Consider the following 26,464-nt stretch of genomic DNA (forward strand, 5'->3'; position numbering starts at 1 on the left):
CAGTTTGATGATTTATTTGTATAAAAATATTGATTTGAATGCACCTTTTTGTAAAAGAAAAATCATATCATGTGCACATTTTTAGACTGGTGCCTAGTGGGTGATGCTTTCATTAAAAGTAACTTTTCAATAAAGTCAGAGAGATGCTTTTTTAATATTTTGCCCATATCTGTTTTCAGGTTAATTGTATGAAATACAAAAGCTCTTTATAACGTGCTGCTCTAGGATTTCAATACAGTTAGTTTAGGCATATTTCAAAATGATGGCACATATCTTGAATGAAGATATTGATATACTGTACAGGAAGAAGAGCTTGACAAGTCTGACAAAGGAGCTGTAGAAGTAAAGTTGTCGCTGTCAGTCACTGTTGACACTGATCTCGCTAACTCGCTTCGTTGTAAACCAGCGTTGCCTCTGAATTGACGGGCACTCAAGGGGAACTGGGGAGCAAAGTCAGCATAAAGAACAGTGGAGACAGTGGAATGCGTAAGTAGGGGCGCTCGCATTATGCACAAACTCGGGAGATTCCCTTTAACGTGGAGAGAAACTCTCAGCAGGCACACAGGGCTAACTTAAATCTCCTACTCAATGGGTACAATCGATAAGGTGATTGGGGAGGGAGAATAATGGGTAATTTGGGACACTGGGGATTCTGAAGGAGAAAAAGAAATCTTACAGTGTTGGACAAAAGTTCTAAGTCCAGTAACTTGCTCTTAAGTTCATTAAAAAGGCTCATTTGTTTCTATTTTATGTGTCTGAAGCTCGGACAGGCTTGTGATCTTGTACAGAAAATAGGAGTGAGAGCCACTGAGTAACAATATACTGTATATAAAAGAAATGCTTACATAGACACAAAAAGGACTTTTCTACAATAAAAGCATAGGTCACAATATGGGACATATTGTGTAGTTTGTGACCCTTCTATTCACAACGCACATCCCCTTGAAAAACACGTTTCATGACCAGGAAACCAATCCATCCGTATGAAAATGCATCAAAACCAGCCATAAATAAATTGCCGTCAATAGGGACATTGTTCTGTTTTTTAAAATTCTACAATAAACCCGACTATATTTGAGGAACAAGGCTTTTCCAGGACAAAACGGGCAAAGCAATCTCAAAGGGAAAGTGTCAGTGTTTTGAGAACAGCTTCACAACCGAATATTGCTGTAGCTATATTACAAGAAATGTCCCACACCATCAGCACACGTATACACACTGTCTCACAAACAATAAGCGTGCACGCCATAGAACATAAATGCACACTCAATATCTCACAGGTGAAAGCTTTCATTCCCCTCTGCTGAAGCCTCAGGCAATGTGTTCACCCCAGCAAACAGAGCATGATCTCCCTTTCTCCGACTATGTGCGAGCACATGGAGGGCGTGTGTAAGCGGTAAGCGCATACACACAATGGTGTGTGTGTGCGTGCATGTGTGTGTGTGCACGTCTTTGTCATAGTGCCAACAAAGCACAGAGGACAATAAAGGGGAAGGATCGGGGGAGAAATGGGTAGAGAAGAGAGAAAAATGAAGGGCAGAGGAAGACGAGGGGGGAGAGGTAACATCGGCAGATCAGAGTGAAAGGAGGAAATAACAAGTAGGGAGGAGAAGAAAAGAGAGTTTGGGAGAGGACAGAAACATAGGAAAATTATCAGGAGGGTAGAGGAGGACAGGAGATGAGGAAAAGGAGGGCATGGAGGGAGGCGTCTTGGAAAAGCAGGGTAAATAAGAAAACAGGATCATTTGAGTTGAGCAAATGTGAGAGAACTGCTGGGCAGATGAAACGCCGCTTCCGCAGATAAGGAGAGGAGGGTATGGATCAGCAGGAGGGCTAGAGAAGGAGAGATGCAATCTGTGTACGAGACCATACACTCGAGTGGACAAAGCTTCTGGTAGGCCTGCTATATCCCAGTGCTTATTGGAAAGCTCTCTGTCGCAGCGCCTGTCTTTGTCTACAACCTTCCACACAGAAAAGTGGTGCACACAGATAGTGGATACTATACCTCTCAAATTACCTACGGAGAGTTCAACAGTCAAAGCCTTTATAGCATCTTTAAATCGATTGTTATATATCCAGTACGTCTTCTTTGCACAGGTGGGAGAGGACACGGGGGGGGGGGGAGAGACACAACAGGCTGCATCCATGAAAACCTTCTTTGCACACATTTGTTTGGAGCATATGCACAGGCATGTCTCCACAAAATCAGTTCTGTCCAAATTATCTAGACATTCTTCAGCATCTCCCTGACACTGCAGATGGTATATTTACTGCCTTCAACAGTATATCTGCAGATCCATGCATCCTGCCATCAACACACCCGGAGTCTTCTCTACTGTCGGTCCTAAAGGTCTCAGAAAGGTGCTCCGCTTCAGTTTTTATTTCCAGACTAAAGAATATTTGACATATGGTGACTATTCTGGTAAATTTGCAGTTGTGAAACCACTATTTAAAAATCTGAACCCAGAGCCCACGGTAATTATGTTTTTATAAGAAAATCTCCAACCTTTTCTCAGTGGGAGACTTTCCCTTAACAATCGGTTGATACTGAATGGTCAACCGTTACACACCAAGTAACAACCAGGCTTTTGTGCAAAGCAGTCATTCAGATACCTGAGAGTTACTATGGAGAACAATAGCATTTTTCTTGCTGGATTTGAACGTAGACGGTGACTCAGCTGATTGAAACATTTGTATTTCAAAGGGCCTGAGAAGTGGGAGTTCTTTATTCAGTTAAATTTAGCAAGACATTTTACCGTATCCCTCAGGAATTTCCCATCTGGAAGCAAAGCTGCACAGGTTCATACTTCCATTGAAAAATTAAGCTTGAATAGTTATGTATTTTGGGAAGCAGTATTTGTTTTCTTGTAGAATAGTTAGATGTTAAAATTGACACCACTCCCAAGTTTGTGCATCGACTGAGAATCTATAGCAAAGAGGTGATTAGCTTTTTTGGTATAAAGACTAGAAAAGGTTTGCTTATATGTGATGTAGGGTGGTCCTTAGTAAAAGTTTAACTTTGGGTGTTAGGATTACAAAAGGAAAGCCCATGTTTTTATGATTTCCCTTACTTAAGATCAAATTTGTAAATGAGGCCCATTGTATTGCATGTCCTACATACCGGTTGCATGAGTGAGGCCCCAGACCTCCTGGCCGTAAACATCCGTCTTGTTCCACACCAGCCTGTGGATCAGGCCAGGCCCTGCAGGATACCACCGCTGGTACAGCCTCCCCTGGACCGACGCACGGACGTGCACCTTGGACAGACCTCCCAGTGGGGAGACGGGGGATGACGGGGAAGGAGGTGTGAGGAGGATTCGCAGCAGAGAGAGGTAGCCTGCAGCACGGGTGCTCAAATAGTTGAGCTTTACAAAGCCTCCAGGAATTGAAACTTCTTCCTGCACAGCCTGGGGAGAACGAGATGTAGAGTGGAGTGAGAAACACAGCAGAGAATAATTAAGACAGACAAAAAGTAAGGAAGGTGTTTTATCATTACTTTGCATTTGTTAACACAATAATGCTGACAGGATAAGTGCTACTGACAGGTACACAAAGAAATAGCTTGCACAGAAATTTGCAACAGGTACTCAAAATAGACGTTAGTCATAGTATAATAATAATCATAAAAAATCTAAAACCTTTCCATTTGTTTAGTAAAGAATAACTTCTAGATTAACTTCTAATAACATGTTATCAATTAGTCAACAGAGAGAACATTGAAAAGTAACTTAACAGCAAACTAAGAATTGATTTGAAATGCTTCTAAAATGTATGTATGTTGAATATTTTGTGTTTTTAAATTAAATAAATCTTTGGGCTTAGGGAAATAGGGAATAGCAGGCTCTTTACTATTTTCTTACATTTTATAGACAGAGAAATGTACCTTTTAAGTGACAGATAAATTAAGAAATCATTAGCTGTCACCATATTCAAATCAATGAATGAAATAAATTCAGAAGGGGAGAAAATGTACAAACATTATATACCTTACACACTAGCAAATAAAACACCACATTAATTTTTCTAATAAGCGATTAATAATCTGCTGGAGGAAACATTAATCTCTCTCTCTATAATATTTCTGATGGAGAACATCTGATTTAATTTTCAGTCAATGATCACCTTGAATCAAATTTTCTATTCGACGATGAGACATTTTCATCAGAAGTCTAAAAGCTTATTAAGGTTTATTAACCCAGGTAAGCACAGTGGGTGGCGCTGAGCTCGCTGTGAACACTGAGTACTGTTCTTTGTGTCTGTGCGCTCGCTGCCTCTCGGGACAAAGGTGTTATTTGTCATGAGGATGAAATGTTCCTTCATTTTAACGATCTGTTCATTCCAATCATCTGATTTGGTAAAACGCGGCTGAACTTTGCAGTGCAGATGATGTGTTGTGGAAATGAATAATGCGAACAAATAAAAACTATTACTTCCCTCTGCCACAATAGGACAATGTGGACCATATCACATATTGGATGTGACATTTTCTGCAATCCATCATGTATCCAGGTAACAAGAAAACAACTTTCTGTGTGCGGAGAATTTAAGGTGGAGGAATAAGATCAAGGTGGACACTGTAAAAAAAATCCTTGGAGGCACATTAAAATAAATAAATATATAATCGCCAGCCTGACCTCCAGACCTGACTTTGAGACACCTAATTTGTTTTTGTGGCGTACGAGTACATGGATTGAGCCCAAATTTGCATTTTGCTCATTTTCCTTTTGCTCCGTACATATTTGATGCAAATAAATTTGCAAAATCCCATGAGAGCAGGTTGGTTTGTTGCTGAGCTGTTACAAATGGAGTCTGACCATCACTCTTACTGACTGACATGTGTACACATTAAAGTGTGTGTTGTTACAGTTCATACATGTTCTTAGCCATATTCAGGCTTTTAGTTGCCCAGCACTTTGGTTTACGACAAATTGCGAATAATAATAATTTCGATGGTCAATCTTTCAATCAATACTTTTCAGTTGCTATGCTCCAAAACGTATCCTCATGTGGAGGTGCTGTCAAAGGCTTCTATGACCCAGACTTTAACAGCCTGGCAGAGATATTCCTTGCTAAAGCTTTTGGGCAAACCTCGCTCTTCTAACCGAAATGAGAGGAGGCCAAAGGCGGAGGTGAGAGCTCCCTCCTGACCGGTCATTTGTGAGCATGTTTCTGGTCTACTGCTTGTCTCGCGCCAAGTCTTCAAGCAAGGGTTAGCCGCTGTAAGATGTCGCGATGTTTCATGCTAGCTCATGAGTTGCAGAAGTTGTATATTGTAGCTTTAAATAGATAGAATGTTCATGAAATCCTCCTTTAAGTGGCATCCAGGGTTATGTTTTGGTCTAACAGTCTAAAACCCATAGATATACTGTTTAGAATTTCCTTACAAACAGAGACGTCATGTTACCTAAAGGTGCGATAAACATAATGGGAGGTGGGTTTTTTTGCATATGATTGTCTGTACAGATTGCAGGTTAACGTGAACTGCCGGTCTTGTGGCGTTTGCTTTTTTCGTTGCAGATGAAATGAATATATTGGAAACCCCTGTGTTTTTGCATGAAGAATACAATGAACAACGGGGGAGGGTGAAAAGAAAGAAGAAAAATATCACCTACAAGGCAAGTAATTACAAATTACTTAGAATAACAAGCTGGTGAAGTGTTTTCACCCCTCTCTTGTGGAAGATTAAATCTGAAGTGTCCAGCAGAGCCGTATTAAGTTGAACAAAGAGAACAGTACCTGTAGCTCAGGTACTGCTGGTCCCTTCTCTGCACATGCTCTGGTGTATCTGGGAAGAGGGTAGGGCAGGACCAGTGGGTAGGGACTCAAAACACTCCTGATGTCACACTTAGGAGTTTGAGCTTCCTCCCTGGACATGGTCACCTGATCCAGTACAAGAAAGTTGTTGTTTGGCGTCCAGATTGTACGTGTTTGTGGGAGGAAGGGTGGACGCTGGAACATCAGCGTCAAAGACATTGCGCCCAAGGTGACCAAGTCGAAACTATAAAGTAAAGTGAGAATAAAAGAGAGTAAGACTGGAGAAGGACAAGAAAAACAGACAAATGTGTGTTTTGTGTTTGTGTCTGTACCTTCCGTCCTGTCGACTAATAGTGTAACCATACTCTGGATGCTGAGGGAAGGTGATGTTGACACCAACCAGAGGAGAGCCATCCTGCAACACGATGCTACCTCGGATCACTGCTACCCGACTGGCAAAACACAGAGAGAAAGAACGAGAGGGCATGAGAGGAAGCAAAGCAGCACAGAGAGGACGGGATGACAGCTTTAGAATGATGGAGAACATAATCATTGTTTGAAGAGAAAGGAATATTGTGATGTGTTCGGCAAACAACCTTGTGCATGAAGAAAAAGCAACTGCATTTATTCTGCTCGGTACAATTCCTTTCCTTAGCACAGAAAAATATGCCAGAGATTGCTAGGATACAAGGACCATAAATATAGCTTCACCCACAGTAAAACCTTTCAACAGCCTGTCATGTTAAAAACAAAACTTCCACAACATGTTTATATTACAGTGAGAGTGGTACCTGCAGCAAAAAGGGCTGTTGTTTTTTTACATAGCCCTTAAACTATCAGTCACATCTTTGCTATTTTGAAATATTCATCTCGATTTTGCACATATAGTGTGAAATTCCTTACTAAAGCTGGAATAGCTGAGCTGGCCAAATAAAGAGAGATTTAGACAAGTGCGCACACACACTCACTGATGGAGGCTCTGTTACTCCAGAGGAGGGATAAATGAAGGATAGTGAGGTTTCTCCAGGTGGCTGCGTTTGCCCGTTTGTTACTCCTATCCTGAAAGCTGCAATCGATTTTCCCCCTCTAAAAAAACCCAGCCACATAATTAATTTATTTGTTTATTCCACAAGTGAACCAGGGAGAAAAAAAATGCACTTTGTCATTTTTTTCACTAAGGCATCAGTTCTTGTTTTCCCAACTGAACTTTCTAGGTCATCATCGTGCCTGCAAGATGTATTTCCTGTTAAGAAGGCAGTGAGAGGCCAATGAAAAATTTATGGTGACACCTTTACGACTGGTATAACTGAATGACACATTAAGCATTAATATGTAACAAACAAGTACTCGGTTGTAGCCTACAGCTTCAGCCTGACACTGATACTGGACCAGAATACAGTGCTGTGTGACTGCTGATCTCCAGGGAAACACAGATCACTAAGATGTGGGAAAAGGCATGTGAACACGGAGAAAGCCCCATTCACACGAAAACACACTCTCATTAAGGAACGAACAGGCGATAAATGACTAAACGCATTAATAAAGATGCATTTTCCTAATTATCCACTACTTAAACACACAGTGCAGTGGCACAACTGAGGACAACTCAAGGATACAGACACACACAACAAATACATGAAGGTATTCAGACATACACCAAAGGTAGACAATACGCATACCTGGTATCAAAGGGCACGTCTCCAGGGAGAGTGTGTGTAGCTGCCTTGCCAAGGAGGAAGCGTATGTGGCGGTAGAAGCTGTGTGTGTGTGTGCTGGTGGGTGATGGGGGTGTCACGGGAGTCAGCGGGCTCTGCTGCAACAGGGCCAAGGGGTCGGCGGAGCCGTGACACAGGGGGTCAGAGCCACAGCTCAGCTGCTCGCAGCAATCGGGGTCTACGCAGTCCACCAGGCCATCTGAAATGGAGAAGGAGATAAAAAAAGCACAAAATGAAACCAAATAAAACAAAATACACATTTAGACACAATACCATATGATGAATTGTTTATGGAAAGCTTGAATTAAGTTAATAAAGGCAAGACATTAACTTCAGCTGTGCTGCTGGCAGACGAAAAACTCTACTATAGTGATCTTATCTACACCAATGAACTGCACATGTATCATCATTATCACGGGTATCAATCAAATGAGATTCATTAGGGTCTATCAGTGTACAATCATAGCTTCTATTGCCATAAATCAGTCTTGAATTACTGGCAATATTTGAATGCAATCCATAAAAGTCCAGTGTAAACAATGAGTCATGGATACACAACCAAAGCGGCAAAAGGTAAAAGGAGCCATGCAGGCTGGCATTTGTGTTTCCTATTTCAAGCCTGTTTCTGAAAAGGCAGGAAACACTGCTGACATTTAAATGCATCTGACCACAGTGCAGAGAACTAAAGGCCAACAATATTCTATTATAACCTGCAGAGGAAGAATGGTACAATGGTTGATTTCCATAAGATTTCCTACTTCAACTTAGAAGTACTTGAATTTATAATATCATTTCAGTAAACGAAAACACATTATGTAGCTTATTAGGCACACATGGCTGTTAAAGATTACATACAGAGAAGCACAGTGGATATGTCGATTTTGAATTCATATAAATATGAATGTGCATGTAATTTCACTGCCTAGTGTGCAGAATGAATGCAGGTTTTTTTTCCCGAAAGGAAGAACAATACACGCGCTCCTCTCTCCCATCCAGGCGGAATAATTGAAACTCTCTCTTCAAAGTTCCTCTTTATTCTCTGATTATTTGTGATAGCATCTTTCCATCTCTGTCTATCTTCAGAGACAAAAAGATTGCTCCGAGAGAAGGCTATGAGAGCCTACATTCTATCTGCCAATTAAGGAGGATGAGGCTGAATTGTGTGGTAGAAAATGATGGTTTTTGAGAATCTGTGCACAGAGGTGGAAGGATAGAAAGATAAGAGGAGTGTAAACGGTCTCCATGAGGCTTTGTTCCTGAGTTGCTCTGTAGCATAATCACACCTAAACTACACCATTTGTTACCTACAGTACAAACACATGGGGAAGTTCATCAATATTCATACTGCATTACAATACCACATACCGTTATGCCATAAAGTATGTATATACTTTCCCTTTCCTTTTTACATGTTATATATTATGCCCGTTCCTCCATCCATCCAGTTACCACCTCGACCGCTACAACCTCTACCTCAACCTATTCATACGGAGAGGAAGAAAGGGCTAGTCCAGCATTTCAATAGTGGATGACTCATGGGACGTGGCCATATCAAAAGCAGCACAGATATCTTTACCTCCAAAAACGGAAGTACTACAATAAAACTCAACAGCACCTTTCTGTTACACCTTCAATGCTTTCTCAGGGAATAATTTGACATTTTGAAAAATACGATTCTTTGCTCTCTTGCCCAGAGTTAGATGAGAAAAATGTATAGATCTCTCATATCTCTCCATTCGGGATAAAGGCTACAGCCAGCAGCCAGGTACCTTAGCTTAGCAAAAAGACACAGTTCAGCTTTGTCCAAAGGTAAAAAAAACTGCAGCAACTCTACAGCTTTTTTCAAAAACAACAATTTGAGGATTTACATGCGCAGTGCCTTCAACAGAACAGTGGTGACAGGACTCCATGCTGTTAATGCATCTCATACTGATTGGAATAGTATCAATATTCCCATCCATCTCTCAGCAATAAAGCAATTATGGATACTTTAAATTACACAGCTACAGTTTGTACTGCCTGCTTTCAGTTGTAGTGTTTTGGAGGAGTTCATTAATTGGATTAATTGGATTAAATGGTAAATGGTAAATTGTATTTATATAGAAGCATTGCTAGTCCTGATGACCTCTCAAAGTGCTTTACAATATACTTTTTGCCATTCATCCATTCACTCACACATCCAGTGCACCAAAGTGCAGCATTTTCTCCATCACACATCCCTCACACACTGCCTGAACAGCTGTCAGAGGCAATTGAGGGTTCAGCGTCTTGCCCAAGGACACTTTACCAAATGGAATGGAACCACCGACTCTCTGCATAGGGGCGACGAGCTCTGCATCCTGAGTCACCCTGATTAAGGAACTGTCCTTTTTATTTTATTTAATGTAAAAAATTGATGTTTGAACAAACTTATGGTCATTTAAAATTATTAATGGAAATGAAGATTAAAGTCATGTGATGAATGTGCTTGTAGAGATGTAAATGTACGTTTTTCCCTATAGCTGTCTTCAAATATGACTCTTTTTAAATATTGAATTGTTCTGCTTTATATTATTTATATTATTGTTGTACCATTGATATTACTTTTACTTTTATTGGATGTTATTTGAAAATAACAATGAATATATTGAGATTAAAAGCAACTGAGAGTATACAACTGTTCTTACAGGCTTTGACCAGTAAACTGTGTTGGGAAAATGTGAATAAATGTGGAAAATGAGAGACAGTTTAATTTGTTTAAGGTGTGACACTAATAGTAACAAAGACTCATATACATTGTGCAAATGTATTACACTCAAAGTGTCATATTGCTTTAACTGTTAATATTATTCATAACATTCATTATAATCATTCTAAACGCCAAAGATGAAAGACAAATTAGCAACAGAATAAAATCAGAACAATGAAAGAGAAAGTAATCCATTGATTCAATACAGAAATCATTGGTGCCTACAATGTTGGCCGGCTACGGTCCCGCTATGACTCAGACAGTCCCTTTCCTCAGCCACTATTTTATAGTCCACAAGACATTTTTTACGACATGGCTCTGAGGTTATAATCCAGAGGAAGGGTCTGTAATTCACGTTTTGAGAGACTTCCTGCACTGTTGTGGAACGACACATGCACCATATGTTTCCCTTAGGACGTTTTTTTAGCAGCGGTGCTGTTGGTTGAGCTTCCAGGAGTACACAAATTACATTTTGTGTGTCAGTGGAGGAAAACTTTAAAAACGCTGTTAGAATTGTTATAGACAGGTTGTTCATGTTCGACTCCTCTCGTGTTAACTTGCTGAGATTTCGGCGGAAACAACACAAACTGGGGCAAACAATGTAAAGACAAATAAGACCACTTTTGGAGTCATTCTGGCGTCAATAGGGTGCTGGTATAATAGGCCCATGCTTAAAAGTGTTGTGTTTCACTTCCCTTAAAACTGGTACAAGCAACATATTTTATCTTCTGTGCACAAACATGCACAAATTGAAACAGTTTTATTCACATCCTGATGACATGGGGGAGCCAACCTCAGAGAAGTGCAATGCTTGCACAATGTTTGGTACAATTCACCAGAGATGTCAGTAACTTGGTGCACTTCCTTCTGTTTAATTAAATCTGTGACGTGAGTAATTCATATGAAATGTGCACTTATTATGGCAGTGAGTGGAATAGGCTGTGCACTAGGGTTAATGAGTAACCTAACAGGATTAGCTGGCAACATTTAGCTTAGCATGTCAAAATCACTTAGCCATGGACATTTGGAAACATTCACTTTGTTCAAGTGAAGTCTTGTGATGTAGCTCTGTCAGTTCAGTAAAGACAACTCACGTCTGAAATGTTTATCGCAGCAGCAGAACATAGTTTCTTAATCACTTCATATGTGATTATATTGATATAATGGGGAGTGATGAGCAAATACATTTAACCCCTGGCGGAGCATACCGGGGCAGCAGAGGCATTGATAAGCAAAGGGAGAGATGGGAAATCTTTGCAGCTTAAATAGAGCTCCAATTTTGGAGTGCGTGTATGTTAGAGGACTGCAGGGAGTGAGGCATGTCACATGAATAGAGCAGCGCTGCTCGAGTTGACTGCCTGAGCTGGCTCGCAAGCATCGCTCCATTTAAGTAAGATGGTGGGTCTATCTTGGTGCTTGTTTTTCTGTAACGTGATTAGAACAGTTGCTGCACACACACTTGCAAACATCCCATGCTCAACTGTTAAACAGTGACATAGCTGTGTGTGTGTGTGTTTGTGTAGAGTCCCCTTCATTTCATACTGGCCCCTACTAGTATAGAAAGTGCATGGAGATATTCGTGAACATTAATGGACCATGTGGAACTTCAGCAGGAGCTTTCAGGGGAAACGCAGTGCAGACAAGAAAACTTTCCCCCAAACAATAACGACACTATCTTGTTTCCAATGATGGATTACGGCACCGGCTTCACAGGCATGCCCATAATGGGTGTTTGATGGACTTTCGAAGTAAATTGGCACAGTTGAAAGTAATGTAATATTGCAACATATGTGTTATGTATTGGAGAAGAGCTGAAGATGTAAGTGAAAGAGTGAAGAGATGATTGTAATGAGCAGAGCCCCTGTTCCTGCAGAAAACGTTCCTTTCTTGTCTCTGCACACGAGGATAGAAGACACAGCAACGAGGCTGAGTGACACGCACTGTACCGCTCATCTGTCACCACACACCTCATAACCAAAGAAGCAGTGCCGTTTGCTGTGCTTAAACTTTTGAAAATTTCTCTGAGTGCCTTTTATCCTAGCAGGTGGTATGCATATTAGACATTTAGCTGTGACAAGAGGAAAAAGTGACATAGACACTTGCACGTACACACACGCACGCATGCACACACACACTAATACATATTCAGTAAAATAATGACTAGCCGGACTCTACAGGAGTGGGACACAGAGGAATGAGGGGGAGGAAGAACGAGGCAGAGTTTTTTGGCAGGAGGAACAGGAGGAGAAGTAACTGAAAGGAATGGACTATCTGCCAGAGAGACAGAAGTGAAAGAGGTAAGAAAAGAGAAAAAGAGGTAGAAAATGATAGATGATGCTACAATGTCACCTCCGTCGTTGTCTGTTCCATCACTGCAGTCAGTTTCCATGACAACGCTGCATCCAGGCCCACTCCATCCAGCCTGGCAGACGCAACGCCAGCCGCTCTGCTCCAGGGTACAGCGCCCATGCCCGCTGCACAACCCTGGACAGCCGTCTGACAAGGTGTGTCCCAAATCCAAAAGTGCACACACAGACACAAACACACACACACACACACACACACACACACACACACACACACACACACAAACAAAAACACACACTTTTTAGCATGAGCATGTTGGAGCAAGCACAATTTGAAATTTAAATCCTAAATAAAGATAAATTACCTTTCACCACTACATCCAAATCATGAGTAACTACGGGTGGAGCACGGTGAGAGTTGAGTGAGAAAAAGAAGTTGTAAAGGAAAGTTATTCACAACAGACAAATCTTTTTCATCCCATGAATCATAGTAATCAAAATATCACAAGGAATAATTAAACACCCCCACAAGAATCAACAGACAACTCACCAATGTTACAGTGTTCTCCCTCCCAGCCAGGCTGGCAGATGCAGGTCCCGTCGTGGCACTGGCCGTGTTCTTCGCAGCGAGGGTGGCACGCTCTCTGGTCGCACGCGGCGCCAACCCAGCCCTCCTCACACTGGCACCGGCCCTCCGAACAAACACCATGGCTGCCACACGGCACCGGGCACAACTCTGTCGAACAGGTGGGTGGGTATATACGTGAGAAAGGAGCGCGGAAAGTGTGAGAGGAAGAGAGAATGAGAGGGAGGGGAACAGATGGAGGCATTGAGCGAAAAGAAAAGAAAATGTAAAAAAGAGGCACAGGGGACATGGAGGGAGGGAGAGAGGTTTCAAATTCAGATCTGGGGGTGAGCCATTGGGTTTAGGTGAGAGAAAAAGACAAGTGATAGAAGAGGATAACCTCAGAGACTTGCACTTTCTCACAATACGCAATCTTCCCACCTCTAATAGCTGAGCTCCCTGAAGGAGGAGAAGAGTGAATAGACTCATAATAACAGCCAAATGATTCGTATTTGCACTGCATATTTAAACTACAGGGACTCCAATTCAGCTCGATTATTCTTTTCTGACATTTTGATCAGATTTGGCGAGTATGTTAATAACCCTCCTTCTCTTCATCTCTCCATCTTTGTCTCTCTCAGATCTCTCTTCTCTGTATCTCTTTCCCTCCGTTTCACTTGCAAGATCCCTTTAAAAGGCTTCTTTTTGGTCTATTTTTTCTGTAAACCCTTCACCATCTCTCTCTCTCTCTCGCTCTCTCTCTCTCTCTCTCTCTCTCTCTCTCTCTCTCTCTCTCTCTCTCTCTCTGCAGAAGCAAAGCCTCATCCATCAGTAAAGAGAGCAAAGTGCTGGAGGCACACAAAGACTACTTATCCAGCTGCAGTAAAAAGTTATTTCAATTTAAATATACATAGCATGGAGAGGGAGGAAAAAGTGGATTAAAGTTGGAGAGTTTTCAGCTCTCCATTAGAATTACATTAGCTTAGCTATGCTTCAACAAGACCAGGATGTAGAATTGCTGGGTCCTTTTGATTAAAAGCCCGGCAGGTAGAGAGAGCATATCTCAGATATTCAGCCACGGTCTATCATTATCATGGGATATATCACTATAATATGGCATGCATATACACCTGAGAGTGGGAGCTAATGCCAACCACCTTCAAATCATCAGTGTGCATAGAAAAGCAGATCCGTTCCAAAAGCCAGAACTGAGTTAGGGAGGTGGGAACAGAGAAAGTCAGTTTTACAATGGCTATTTTCCCCCCTGTCAGCTTACACTGCAAGGACAAGGACACTTTTCTCACTGTGGGCTGCAGAGTCCTGCACTTTATAATTTAGACACTACAGTGTGCATGCTTTACTTGTCTTCTACAATGACTAGCTCAGTGTTTTCTCTAAAAATCTGTGTAGAATTGCTCTCTTTTATAAAAGGATAATTTTACTAAGGACAAACATGAGGAGTTTTAAAACTGTATTTAACAACCACACACTAATTCATATTTAGCGCACAGGTAACAACCAAGCTGAATGTTCCTGAGAGGAACATTACAACAAAATTGTAATTGTAAAATTGTCTTTACTTTTTTTCTTTATTTAGCTGAAGGGAAAGTGTGTGTGCATAAGTGTGTGTGTCACAGTATAAATGCACAGTAAAGTGAGTGCTAGTTGGTGGGGTGAGACGGGTGGGGGAGAGAGTCACGAGGGGAAATGTCATTTACAAACAGCATGAGGGGAATGCAATATTTCTCCCTCGTGTCTATCAAATCCCCAGGAAACAGTATCTGCCAAGACCAAAGTGTGCAACAAGAACACTGGCACACTAGTGATGTTGCAGTTGCAGATTTTGAACAGTAATCCACAGGTCGTACCGGTGTAGCAGTCCGGTCCCGTCCAGTTGGGCTGGCAGGCGCAGCTGTCTGACTCGGGGAGATAGGTGCCATGTCCCGAACACTGCTCCTGACAGGCTGGCAGCTGGTCATCACAGCTCACTCCTGCCCAGCCCGCTGAGCACACGCACTCGCCGCGCACGCACACGCCGTGCCCGCCACACTGAGGGTCTATGCAGTCCACTGTGCAGAGAGAAAGAGAGAGAGGACGAGAGGAGAGGCAAGAGTGAGTCAAAGGTGAGGGGAGGGAGCGCAAGGGTGGGGTGGGCAGCTGCGAACGGGTGGGGTGCGGGTGCTGCGGGGTGGGGTTGCGGGGTTGGGGAGGGTGCTGTCTCATTATAATCATCAGTTCAGCGAGTATGAAAGCAGTGTTCTTTGCATCCCATCCAGGAGTTAACCACCCTAGCTACAATCCCTGTATCTGTTCCACAACATTACACTTCATAGGACACTTAGAACTGAGGCTTTGATAAGGGGTGAAATGGGTTGATTTGTGTGTGTGTGTGTGTGTGTGTGTGTGTGTGTGTGTGTGTGTGTGTGTGTGTGTGTGTGTGTGTGTGTGTGTGTGTGCAGGCCTCATGGTGGTCTGCACTACACTGTGTTGGTGTGTGTAATTACAGCCCTGAGCACCGAGCCAAAGCTCAGCGTAGTTGGGCTCGGCTCAGCTCAGCTCCGCTCCGCCCCGCCGCTCAAGGTCAAACACCTGACTTGGTCCCTACAGGCCTGGATACTGGAGACGACAGCAGGCCGGTCTTCAGGACAGCTGTCCCGTCAGGTTACGTTCAAGTGTAACATCGTAACTGTTTAAACAACATGGCTGTGTTTGTTTTCACTAATTTATTAGGTGGGTTTACAATGGACACTTGCAAGTAAATGATTTGATCAAGACAACAAATCATTTGCGCTGTTGTCATAAGAACCCTGGACTATTGTAGATTATTTGGCCTAGTTTGCACTCACTATATTAAAACATATATTTAGTTTTATTATATTTTATAACTTATGTCTTGTATGTAACAAATAAACTATTCATGAGCATGAAATATAGTTAAGTTGCTTCAAAAGGTCATACAAGTGGCCATGCAGTCTACATATAGGACAGCTGTTATGGAAAACCAGACCTAGTATATGACTGACAATGGTCAATGTGGGATTTAGGAAGAATAGTCCAATTAGCATATTCATGATGTCATTGCGTCACATTTGCAGTCTGCCTAGTGTCAGCCAGTTTCAGCCCTTTATGTGTTTACTTCTCTCCCACTCTCTGAGCTCACATATGCAGTATTTTAATACATGCTTTTCTGTTTGTGTTGTCAGGCAACAGGTATAAAACAGCAACTGAATGGTCATGAACTACACTGTCCATGGTCACCAGCAGTCACTTCTAAACCCTTTCAGAGCTCCTGCCCTGTACTGCAAGTATCCTGATTTTATAAACGACAAAATCACCGTGAGTTAAAGATAACAGCTGTGATGTGATTTTGTCTGTATTCACATGCAAAACTCGAAGGGCATTACTCCGCCAAGGCTGGACAAAGAAAGTCACTCAGAAACAAAGTTCAACCATGGAACTGGAATTTTCATTCTGTCAGTCTGTATGTTTTAACACCACACAATGATTTGAGTAGAGAGGTGTTCTCCAGAGAGCGACCTAACAGAGCCACACTGAACATGCTCTGCTTTATCCTGGCACCAAATTTACTGATATTTTAAATTTAAATGAGCAAAGTTCATAGATATTGTTATTCCTTTGTATTTTTTTCTTCTTGTTTCCCTCTGGATGGAACGTGTTTTGAGTTCTTGCAACCAGTCTTCCCACAATGCTTTGGGTGATGTTCACAGAAAGGATAATGTTGCCCTGCAGTCAGTGAATTAGCTGCGCACCGCCTGTGCTCTGTTTTTTGCAGCCCACATTTGTTTATGTTTTGGGGAATTTGCAGCATGAAAAAACATGCTGTATTGGCTATTGGCGGTCCTTGCCTGTACTTTAACAAGTCTTTAGCTTTTGCCACCGCACACAAAATTTGATGTGAAATGATTTTTAGGTAAGATCTAAAGTTGTAAGGAATGTGTTTTTTTAAATAAAATTTCAAGGTGGATTTATGGACATTTATCCTCCACGAGCATCTGCTGCTATCCCATTAAATTGAAAGTTCTGCATTGATTTGCTCAGCCCCTCCATGTATCTCTCTCTCTCTCTCTCTCTCTCTCTCTCTCTCTCTCTCTCTCTCTCTCTCTCTTCTCTCTCTTCTCTCTCTTCTCTCTCCCCTCTCCCCTCTCTCTCCCCTCTCTCTCTCTCTCTCTCACACACACATACATTGATAATGGAGCCGTCTGTCATAGTCAGACTGGCTAGAAACAACAACACATTTTGTCTTTGCAAACAGCAATGATGTACGTGTTTATTTGCATATAGAGCGGGGACGTGAGATTCTTTCAGAAGTGGTCAGAGGAGACGCATTCTAAAACAAAACTCTTTCTAAGTGTGAACTGAGCTGACCTCTTTAAATCAGATCACTCAAGACGAATGTAAATACCAGGTTTGAACAGGTCCTATATATCAACAAATTTTGAAAAAACTAATGGCATGAAAAATCCAGGTCCAGGCACTCATATGTGTTTTGCTTGAATCCAATTGTTGCAAACTGCATTAATTAGGCTCTATTAAAAATACTTAGAATTAACACTGCATTTATTGATCACTGGCCACTAGAGAGGCAACTAAACAAACAGAACACACTACAACACTCTAACACAATGTTTCCCAAATAATTCAATTGATTTATGGTGGAAGCTGGCTATCATTCACAGTAAGGTCAGGTCGGATTGCCTGCTGAGAACTGTTTACTTGTCGCAGCAACGTGCAAAGCGAAGGTGGTATCTACCAACGTTATTTCAAATTTTGACTGCCTTGAGATAATGGTAAAAACTTTATGGATGTTTTGTTTTGTTTCTCTTGTAAGAGCAAACAAGCAACAGAGATCTTTGAAGTTATTATGAGAAGTGTTAAGAATGGATTATTGTGAGACTGTTGCAGGGTCTAGGTAATGGATGGGAAACACTGGCTAACAACGCTTATTTATACAAAACACTCACAGTATCATCATCAGTACCCATAGTGACTTGTGTTTCTGCCAATTTGATGAAATTAAGTCCAATTTCCATTGTATTTTGGTTCTGTGGATTATCTGGCTCTTTAGCCATCGTATGTTCAACTATGTTCAATTGTTTCTGACTGTATGTGCCTGCCATTTGGTGCCGAGTGGGCTTAAAACAGCTGCCTGCTACAGCTGCAAAGTGGGTGGATGAGCTGGTAAGAAAACCAAAACGATGAGGCAAAATATACATACACATACTATAACTCAAAATCCACTTAACCAGGGAATCAAGTGTGTCAAAACTGATGTGAACTGTTTGAAATGCTTTGTGGAACTGACAGGATATGCACACTGGGATGAAAATTCTCTGAGGGTCAATCACCACGAAGGACCTCTTTCAAATGTGTAATTTGATCCATTGTCAAATGTCAATACAAAAAGATTGATAAGCGCAGCCTTGAATATAACCAAAAACATATCAGTGCTTCAATTAAATGTGTATAGATGGAGTAGTCTTTGGTGTGCAGATGTGACAGTGAGAGGTGTGTGCCTCTGCTGAAAAATGTCTTACCTTGTTCACAGTTCGCCCCTTTGTAGGCAGGACTGCATATGCAGATTCCCTGGATGCAGGAGCCATGGTTGGAGCAGGTGGGGTCGATACACTGACCTTCCTCCACATTACACTCTGCCCCCTTCCACCCCGCGAGACAGACACACCTTCCTTTCTCATATACGCCGTTGCCGCTGCACAACACGGGGCACGAGTCTGCAACAGGACAAACATAGATTACACCCACGCACTCAGTGGAACACACATGCAAACACACATACACAGTGGTGCAGTATATTAGCCGGGAGACTGCAGTAACCTACTGTGAGTGGGGCTACGCTCTCTTATCTCAGCTACAGCGCGGATTCAGCAAATCCTCAAGCAGCCTCTGTCTCCCTCTCTCTCTCTCTCTTTCTCACGCACACATGCACGGACATACATACACACTCCCCAGCTTATCCCTCACGCTGTTTCAATTTACTCAAGCACCACCTGAGCCTGGCTACCACGGCAACCCAGGAATTGTAGAAAATCCCCCCAATGTCACCTCATTCGCTCTGAACAGGCCGTGAAAACAATCGTGAAAACTGAAGATTAGGAAAGAGAGCATTAGGGGTTTATAGAATGAGGGTGGAAAGCAGAGCTATCTCCACGCAGAGATGGAGAGCTGTGTGGCTAATGTAATGACAGCCAGGTAAAATAAAGTCCATGAGTGTCTGATGACGCCCTGACAGTTATACCCCCCACCCCCTCCCTCCCCATTGCAGCCGGGGGGAGCTGTGGCAGCTTGAGACTTCAAATGCACCAGAAAGATGATCCAGAACCAATGCCTTTTTTCGCTGGGATAATATAAAATGAAGGCCCGGTGCAGTCATGCGTGTGGGCATGTGTTTGTTTGATCCTTTGTTAAATCTAACACTCTGTGCCAAGGAAATGAAGAAAGAAAATGAGGGGGAAAAAAATGAGAGGAAGGAATGAATAAATGATGAGCGTAAATAAATCATAGGATGTGATATCACATCACCTGTTTTTACACAATGAGACAGATGCAACTACAGTCGTATTACAAAGGAAAGAGAGAGCGAGAGAGAATGAGAAACAGGCAGAGGAAAAGAGCATGCACGATGAAGAGTGGCAGAGTAAAACCAATAGAGAAAAGAGACGGAAAGCTCATTAACTTCAGTTTCTTCCACTCTGCTAATTTTCAGGCTCTGTTAAAGTTGCTATCTCAAAAACTTCCTGCAGATTTTTTACATTAAAAGTTTACTAGAAATGATAGGGGGTGCCCGTTGAGCCACTAGAAGGCTTTTAATGTGAAACCTCCCTGGTTTCACATTTTTCACTGGTGAATTTTAATGTCTAAAGTTAAACAGTGTCCGCAAAATCAAAGAGAGACTGAAGATGCTTACGCTTCTTCTGCTGACGAAGAGAAACACAGAGCAGAGCAGAGTTGAATATATAGTATTCTGAACCCTGAAGTTTTTGCACACTTTGTTTCGTAGATTACATTTTAAATGGGAAAAGGCCACTTTTGCTCATTAATATACACTTAGTAACTCAGTATGACAAAGTGAAACATGTATTAAAAATCAAAAATCTTTTATCTACAAAAATACTACACCCTTAATTCAGTACTTTGTACAAGCTCCTCTGGCAGCAATTGCAGCTTTGAGTCCTCTGGGGTAAGTCTCTACAAGCTTTGAACACCTGGATTTGGGAAGTTTATCCCATTCTCACTGGCAGATCCTCTCAAACTGTCGGGTTGGATTGCAAGTGCCTTAACCGTCTCTCCACAGAAACTCTCCAGGGTTTAAGGCCGGGTTACTCAAGGACAGTCAGACACTTGTCCCACAGATGCTCCAGCATTGTCTTGGCTTTATGCTTCTATACCTCTTTGTATTTGGTTGCTTTTATTCTTCCCATAACATGTCACTACCACCGCAATGCTTCACCATAGTAATGGTATGTGGCAGGTGATGATCAGTGTCTGGTGTACACCAGACATAATGTTTGGAGTTATCTTGCAAAGAGGTCAATTTCTGTCAAATTACAGCAGATAATCTTTCTCCTCGTCCTCTCAAAGTCCTTTAAATGTTGGATGGTGAACTCCAAGCAGCCTTTGTATGTACCTTTTACTCAAGTGGCTTCTGTATCCACTCTACCATAAAGGCCTGATTGATGGAGAGCTGCTGAGATCATTGCCCACAGGTTCTCCCATCTCTGCAGAGGACTTCTGAATCTCTGTTAGAGGGAAGTTGGGTTCTTGGTGACATGTCGGCGGCCTCTCATGTTCAGTTACTTCGTTTGGCCAGACTGCCAACTCTCGGAGTGGTGGTGGTTGCACACACCCTCTATTTTTCAAAGATTGAGGCAATTGTCCTCCTGGGAAGACTCTGAGCTTTAGAAATGGTTTTAAACCTTGGATTTAACCGGTTGTTTGTTATCCTAACATGCAGTGTGAACTGTGGATAACCTTTCTAAACTGTATGCAATCAGTTCAGCTTGCCACAGGTGCACTCTGTTCGAGACCCAAGTTCTAGACACGCCTCAAGGACAATTTAAGTTAATATCTGCTAGTGCACCGAATGTTTACTAATCCATTGCTGAAATAGTCCCCTTCAAATTAACCTTTTGCTCCGGCTTCAGTATTTTTTGCTAAAACAACAGTAGCCAGCTATTTTGGAAAATTAAAAAGACTTTCAATTTGATTTTTACTATTTTCAGAAAGAATAACAGCTGGAGAGACTTTGGGCAGAGTGTTGTAGACAGAGGTCGAAAAAATTGACTTTTGGGGAATTTGTTGAAAGTTAGAAAAAAATCTGAATTAACATCCATCAAGTATTTCTCACCTTTGGCACAGTCAGGACCCAAGAATCCAGCGAAGCAGTGGCAGTGTCCAGCCACACACTCTCCATTTCCATTACAGTCTGTGGAGCAACCGTCCATTGAGTCTGCATAAGCACAGAAATAAAGGGCAGAGAAAAAACAAACTTGAACATATTCCACATTTAACTACATAAACTGGCATAGCTCTCTGTTATTGAATGAGGGATCTGATAAGCAATGGATGGTTCCCCAGACACAGGGGCTGTATTAGATTAGTCTGATCCAGCTGCTATCACTCTCTGGGGAATGGCCAAGCACTCACTTACACTCAGTAGCACTAAGCACATTATACTGCATTACAGGTTGGAAACACACTGCGTGCAAATTTACAAACATCAAGGCTTAATATACAAACTGTTTACAAGGGCACAGTTTGGAACGAAATTGAACAACATAAAATCTGACATTGTGAGTGCACAAGTTAGTGGAGAATGGGCAATGCTGTGTCGCTACAGTAGCTACATTCTCAGCATGGAGAAGATCAATGCATTGCTTGTTCCCACTAGCACTTTGTCTCATCTGAATCTGTTTGTTTCATCATATCCTTCTGCAGGCTATAACTGTTTCATCATATTCCTCCATCGGACTTCAATTAGCTGCTTTCTTTTTACCTGTCTCCTTTTTGCCCATTGATAGGTCCATCATGTCTGATCTCATTCAGCGGGTACAGACAGTGTGGCAAGGACAGATAAAGAGGGGGCGCACATTTGTGCTTTTAGAGCATTATATAAACCTGCTGAGCTCCGTCAGCGCTGCTCGAGTTGGAAGATTCTGGTGCAGTAAGTACCTAGAGGCTGGCAGAGTTGGGGATCTGGACTGGGCTGCTGGCTGTCTTGTGCCAGGCGAGCTCTATCTAAGCTAGATAGAGTAATTAAAATGGGTGTCAGGGATGTCATCCTTTATTTGACCCTGTGCTGTCCTGCTCGGCTACTCTGAACAGGCATCGACTCCAGAGTCAAACCACTGCAGTCCCCTGGCTCGCTCTGTTCAGGGACCACGGATGACAAATCCTTCAGAGGCATTGCCCGTGCACACCCGCGTGCACACACTCACATTCACAAACATGCACACAAAGTTATTATGTGACACCCGCCTTGAGGCACATGTGACACATGCTAATGAGAGAGGCCCTGCCAGTAGCCGGAAGCGTAGCGTTATCCTCCACAGCAGCACATCGCTACAGAAACCAAAGTCATTTTCACCTCCATCACCTGTCATCGCCACACTGATGGAGTGACGGAGTGGCAATCATCTTTTCTTCCACACACAGTCAGGAGAACTCACAAACCTTCCTCCATGTGTCTCTTTCTTGCTCTTGAAAAACATATACAAACCCCTGGTATTGTATCTGGCACCTGACACATGCAATGAGCAAAAATTAATCTGCAAGGTCACAGAGTTGCCACTAATACAGCGGAAATAAGTGATCCTTCAGAAAGCTCACGGGGCTGTAACAGTGATATAAGCTCCATATCTTTCAGGTCAATGTCTCAACTATTAAAAATCTCCAGGCAATTAACAGGTAATGTATAAAGAGCCACAGAGCCATGCCTTTATTTGTTACAGCATATTGAGTGTGTGTGTGTGTGTGTGTGTGTGTGTGTGTGTGTGTGTGTGTCTGTGCACATGAGTCTGAGCATCTGTGAGACACCCACTTGCTTCTTTCCACTGACTAAACCCTCTCCAGTGAGAAATCACTCATGCCATAAGTTATTGCAGTTAAATGCTATTATAAAATGGGTGCTTCCAGCCAAGTGATCTGATTGGTCAAATAAGCATTCCAATTGTACTTTATGAGCCCGTAAACCTCCAGCCATGCTTTATGACCCTTGGCCTTTATGAACTGAAGGAAAAAAAATTAAATGGCTGCTCAGCTAAGTAGAAGGATCCAGTCGCTACCTCCGTCTATTTTGTTAAAAGTTCCAGATATCTGCATGAGCCTTTTTCCTCATGCTTTGTTGGCCATTGGGTGAAACATATAATATTTAACATGACGTGTGATGACAGTTGAAGTATAACATTTATGCATAATTAATAGGACTGGAGGAAGCACCACTCTGTGCCTGGATACACAGGAAGGAGAATCAAAAGAAGATGAGACTGGAGTGAAGGTGGCAAAACGGCAGAAATCATTAAGCCGGAGCCTTTGTAGATCACAGGTAAATCTCAACAACAATGGAGGAGGGGGGGAAAAGGGTTTTACCGACATCTGCCTCATATTTTATCTTTGCAACATAATGAAAAAAATATTGGAAATTCAATCTCAATCCATATAATGAATATAATGATGCTATTCTTTTCCCCCCACGCGTATATGTGACCCAGTTATGCATGATAGTGACAATCACTGAGAAATGACTGTATATAAATAAGCATATATTAAAGTATGTACTATATATCAGCATTGTGCTGACAATGTTCTGTTCTTCTCAGCAGCAGCAGTGAGTGAAGATGTGACTGAATGCTGTGTTTGTGTGTGCGCAAGTGTGTGTGTGTGTGAGATTGTGCGTGAACGGATGACAGGACAACATAATGTCTTCCGACTGATACAGGTCAGTTACCAGCTGACCAAACACATCGTGTTTGAGTGTTCTGCCACGAATGGCTTCTTTTTGTCTTTTTACTTCTATCACCCTGATCATTACTGTGGTGGTCAATGACAGCGTACACATTCAACACACATGTTTTACTTATATCAGCCTGATTGTGTAAAAAAAAGACATATTGTGTTGCATCAGCATCAGTCAATGTATTGTTTTCATTCTCCTCAGGTTCTCATATTTTGCTTCTTGTTCTACTCTATACTGTTATTGATCTGACTTTATTTTATTTATATATTTTCACAATGGTCTTTTGCTATTCTCTTATTTATACTCAATTTCTTTCTTGTATCTAGTTACTATTTGCTGCGGAAAAGCTCAATTTCCCGAAAGAGATCATCTCATTTCGCCCCTCATCTCCTCATAAAGCTCCACTCTGGGGCTACAGCAGTGTCTCTTATTAGAATTTATTGTACTGTAGCTCAATAGATTCGGATTTTCTGCCTCGAAAATGATGGCGTGTGTGTTTGTAACCCTCGTTAGAGGTGTAAATGGGCAGTGAAATGAACTCTGACATCAATCCATTAATATTATTTTCCTCTTTCATGCCAAATCACTTCATTAATTATTTGGAAAACCTTAACAGACTAAACGCTGCTATTCCGGGGCCATCTGTTGTGTGTATATTTGTTTTGATTATTGAAGGGAGGGAAATGAGAAAAAAAAGGAAAATCAACTTTTTGTGAACGCGGCTGCTTCCTGTTTATCTCCAAATATGTGACTGAAAATAGGTCTGGTATATTCCAGACTTTTTACAGACAGCAGACATGTCCACAAATGTTTGACAGCTCTGAAATAAAATCTGTGTTAAGCTGCATACTGTCAGTCGTCATATAAAGGACCCTGTCAATATGATGATAAAAGATGTCTCCAGTACAATGTTTTGGCACTGGGGAGCGGTTTACTGATATTGGCTTACAACTAGGCCTTTCAATGACAATCTACATGATCAGCATTGAGAAAACTCTATTCCTGACCATTTACTGAATAACATAAAACCTATATAATGGAAGGCACATTAAAGGTCACTGGGGAAAAAAATCCCAAGAGTGCTTCTCATAACACTATACCTGATCATCATATATCACTTTCTGCATAATTGCCATATTACCTGTCTGCTACATAAACCCCTAACCCCCCCAGGATGTTACCGTGCTACATTCTCAAACGTTGTTTTGTATTATTTGAATACAGTATTCTCTTAAGGACCACTGGACAAAGTGGGAGTGAAGAACCTGCCCTGGTAATTATCCACTTGTCTATATTCAGCCACGTACTCTTGCATTATTCACATCCTTCAATTTACACTGCCATCCGTGTGTGTCATAGCAATGAGCTCCAGTTAGCAAGCCCTGTCATTACTACAGGAGCTGTCCTCCCCTTTCTAACGCCTGTCTCTTGCCATGCCAAGCTTACTCTTACAGGAGGAAAAGTTCCCCTCAAATGTCAATGAGTTTCAAATCACTTTTTCTTTCCCCCGACCAGCACTTTTCACGTCTTTATGTTTTCAGCATATCAACAGATTAAAAGGTAGAAATCACAAGAGAGTGAAGGAATTCTGAGATACAAACAGTGCAATGAACACATATTACATTTGTATAACTATAAAAGAAGGTCAGAAATTTATGTTAGCTCTAAGGCCTTGTCTGTAACTGCCGGTATTATTTGAATGGATAATTTCCTCTCCATTTTTAAACAATCTCCATCCACTCGACCTTCATTGTACAAAATATCTCCATCCAGACGAGAACAGAAAGACGACTACAAATACTCAAACATGCTGGGCCAATAGGTGGCGATAAAGTCTACATCAATAATCCGTCAAATACCGTCGAAGAAGAACACTGTGGTCCAAGTAATATTGGGCGAGGCAGACAGCTGCAAAAACCGTTAATATGGTGTACTGATGCTAATTTTAGCTGCTAATTTGTAATCAAACCTAGCAGTGCCAACCAAACATGGAGATACTGGTATATAGCCTCCATTGTTGTTGTTGTTTCTGATGCTCATTACGAGAAGCAACAGTGGGCATGAACAAACCAAGCTGTGATGCCATTGTTTCCCTCAGTTTGCGTGTGGACAGGGTGTAAATGGCTGGGAGGAAGTGCGACTACTTTCTGAGAATATGTACTAATCATGCTCACCTATGGGACTGCTGTGGAGCACCACTTGCTCCAGGTTGCGTCCATCGTTGTACAGAGCGAGGTGCCAGGTGCCGGGGTCCATGTACTCGATGAAGCCCGTTTCTTGGAGGCCACTCAGCAGCAGGCCTTTGGGAGCTTTGGCAGTTGAGATGGGATCCGTCAGCGACCTGGGCAGCGCCTTCCCATCCAGCAGTTTCACAAAGTCGAACTGAACACAATTCAGTGACACAAT

At 42.0% G+C, this 26,464-nt stretch overlaps 1 protein-coding gene across 1 annotated transcript in view; it reads right to left on the reverse strand.

Moving 5' to 3' along the window:
• tenm1 (teneurin transmembrane protein 1) overlaps positions 1-26,464 on the reverse strand; it is a 180,259-nt gene that overhangs the window by 58,927 nt on the left and 94,868 nt on the right. Inside the window, exons 8-18 of the mRNA XM_035162292.2 lie at positions 26,233-26,440; positions 21,452-21,553; positions 18,624-18,818; positions 14,937-15,137; positions 13,054-13,239; positions 12,869-12,898; positions 12,547-12,693; positions 7,434-7,668; positions 6,087-6,206; positions 5,737-5,998; positions 3,122-3,407 (exon numbers count right to left, since the gene is read on the reverse strand). Coding sequence (XP_035018183.2) covers positions 3,122-3,407; positions 5,737-5,998; positions 6,087-6,206; positions 7,434-7,668; positions 12,547-12,693; positions 12,869-12,898; positions 13,054-13,239; positions 14,937-15,137; positions 18,624-18,818; positions 21,452-21,553; positions 26,233-26,440 — 1,972 coding nt within the window. The remainder of the gene's footprint in view (positions 1-3,121; positions 3,408-5,736; positions 5,999-6,086; positions 6,207-7,433; positions 7,669-12,546; positions 12,694-12,868; positions 12,899-13,053; positions 13,240-14,936; positions 15,138-18,623; positions 18,819-21,451; positions 21,554-26,232; positions 26,441-26,464) is intronic.

Source organism: Hippoglossus stenolepis, chromosome 7, assembly GCF_022539355.2.
Source record: "Hippoglossus stenolepis isolate QCI-W04-F060 chromosome 7, HSTE1.2, whole genome shotgun sequence".
Taxonomy (NCBI): domain Eukaryota; kingdom Metazoa; phylum Chordata; class Actinopteri; order Pleuronectiformes; family Pleuronectidae; genus Hippoglossus; species Hippoglossus stenolepis.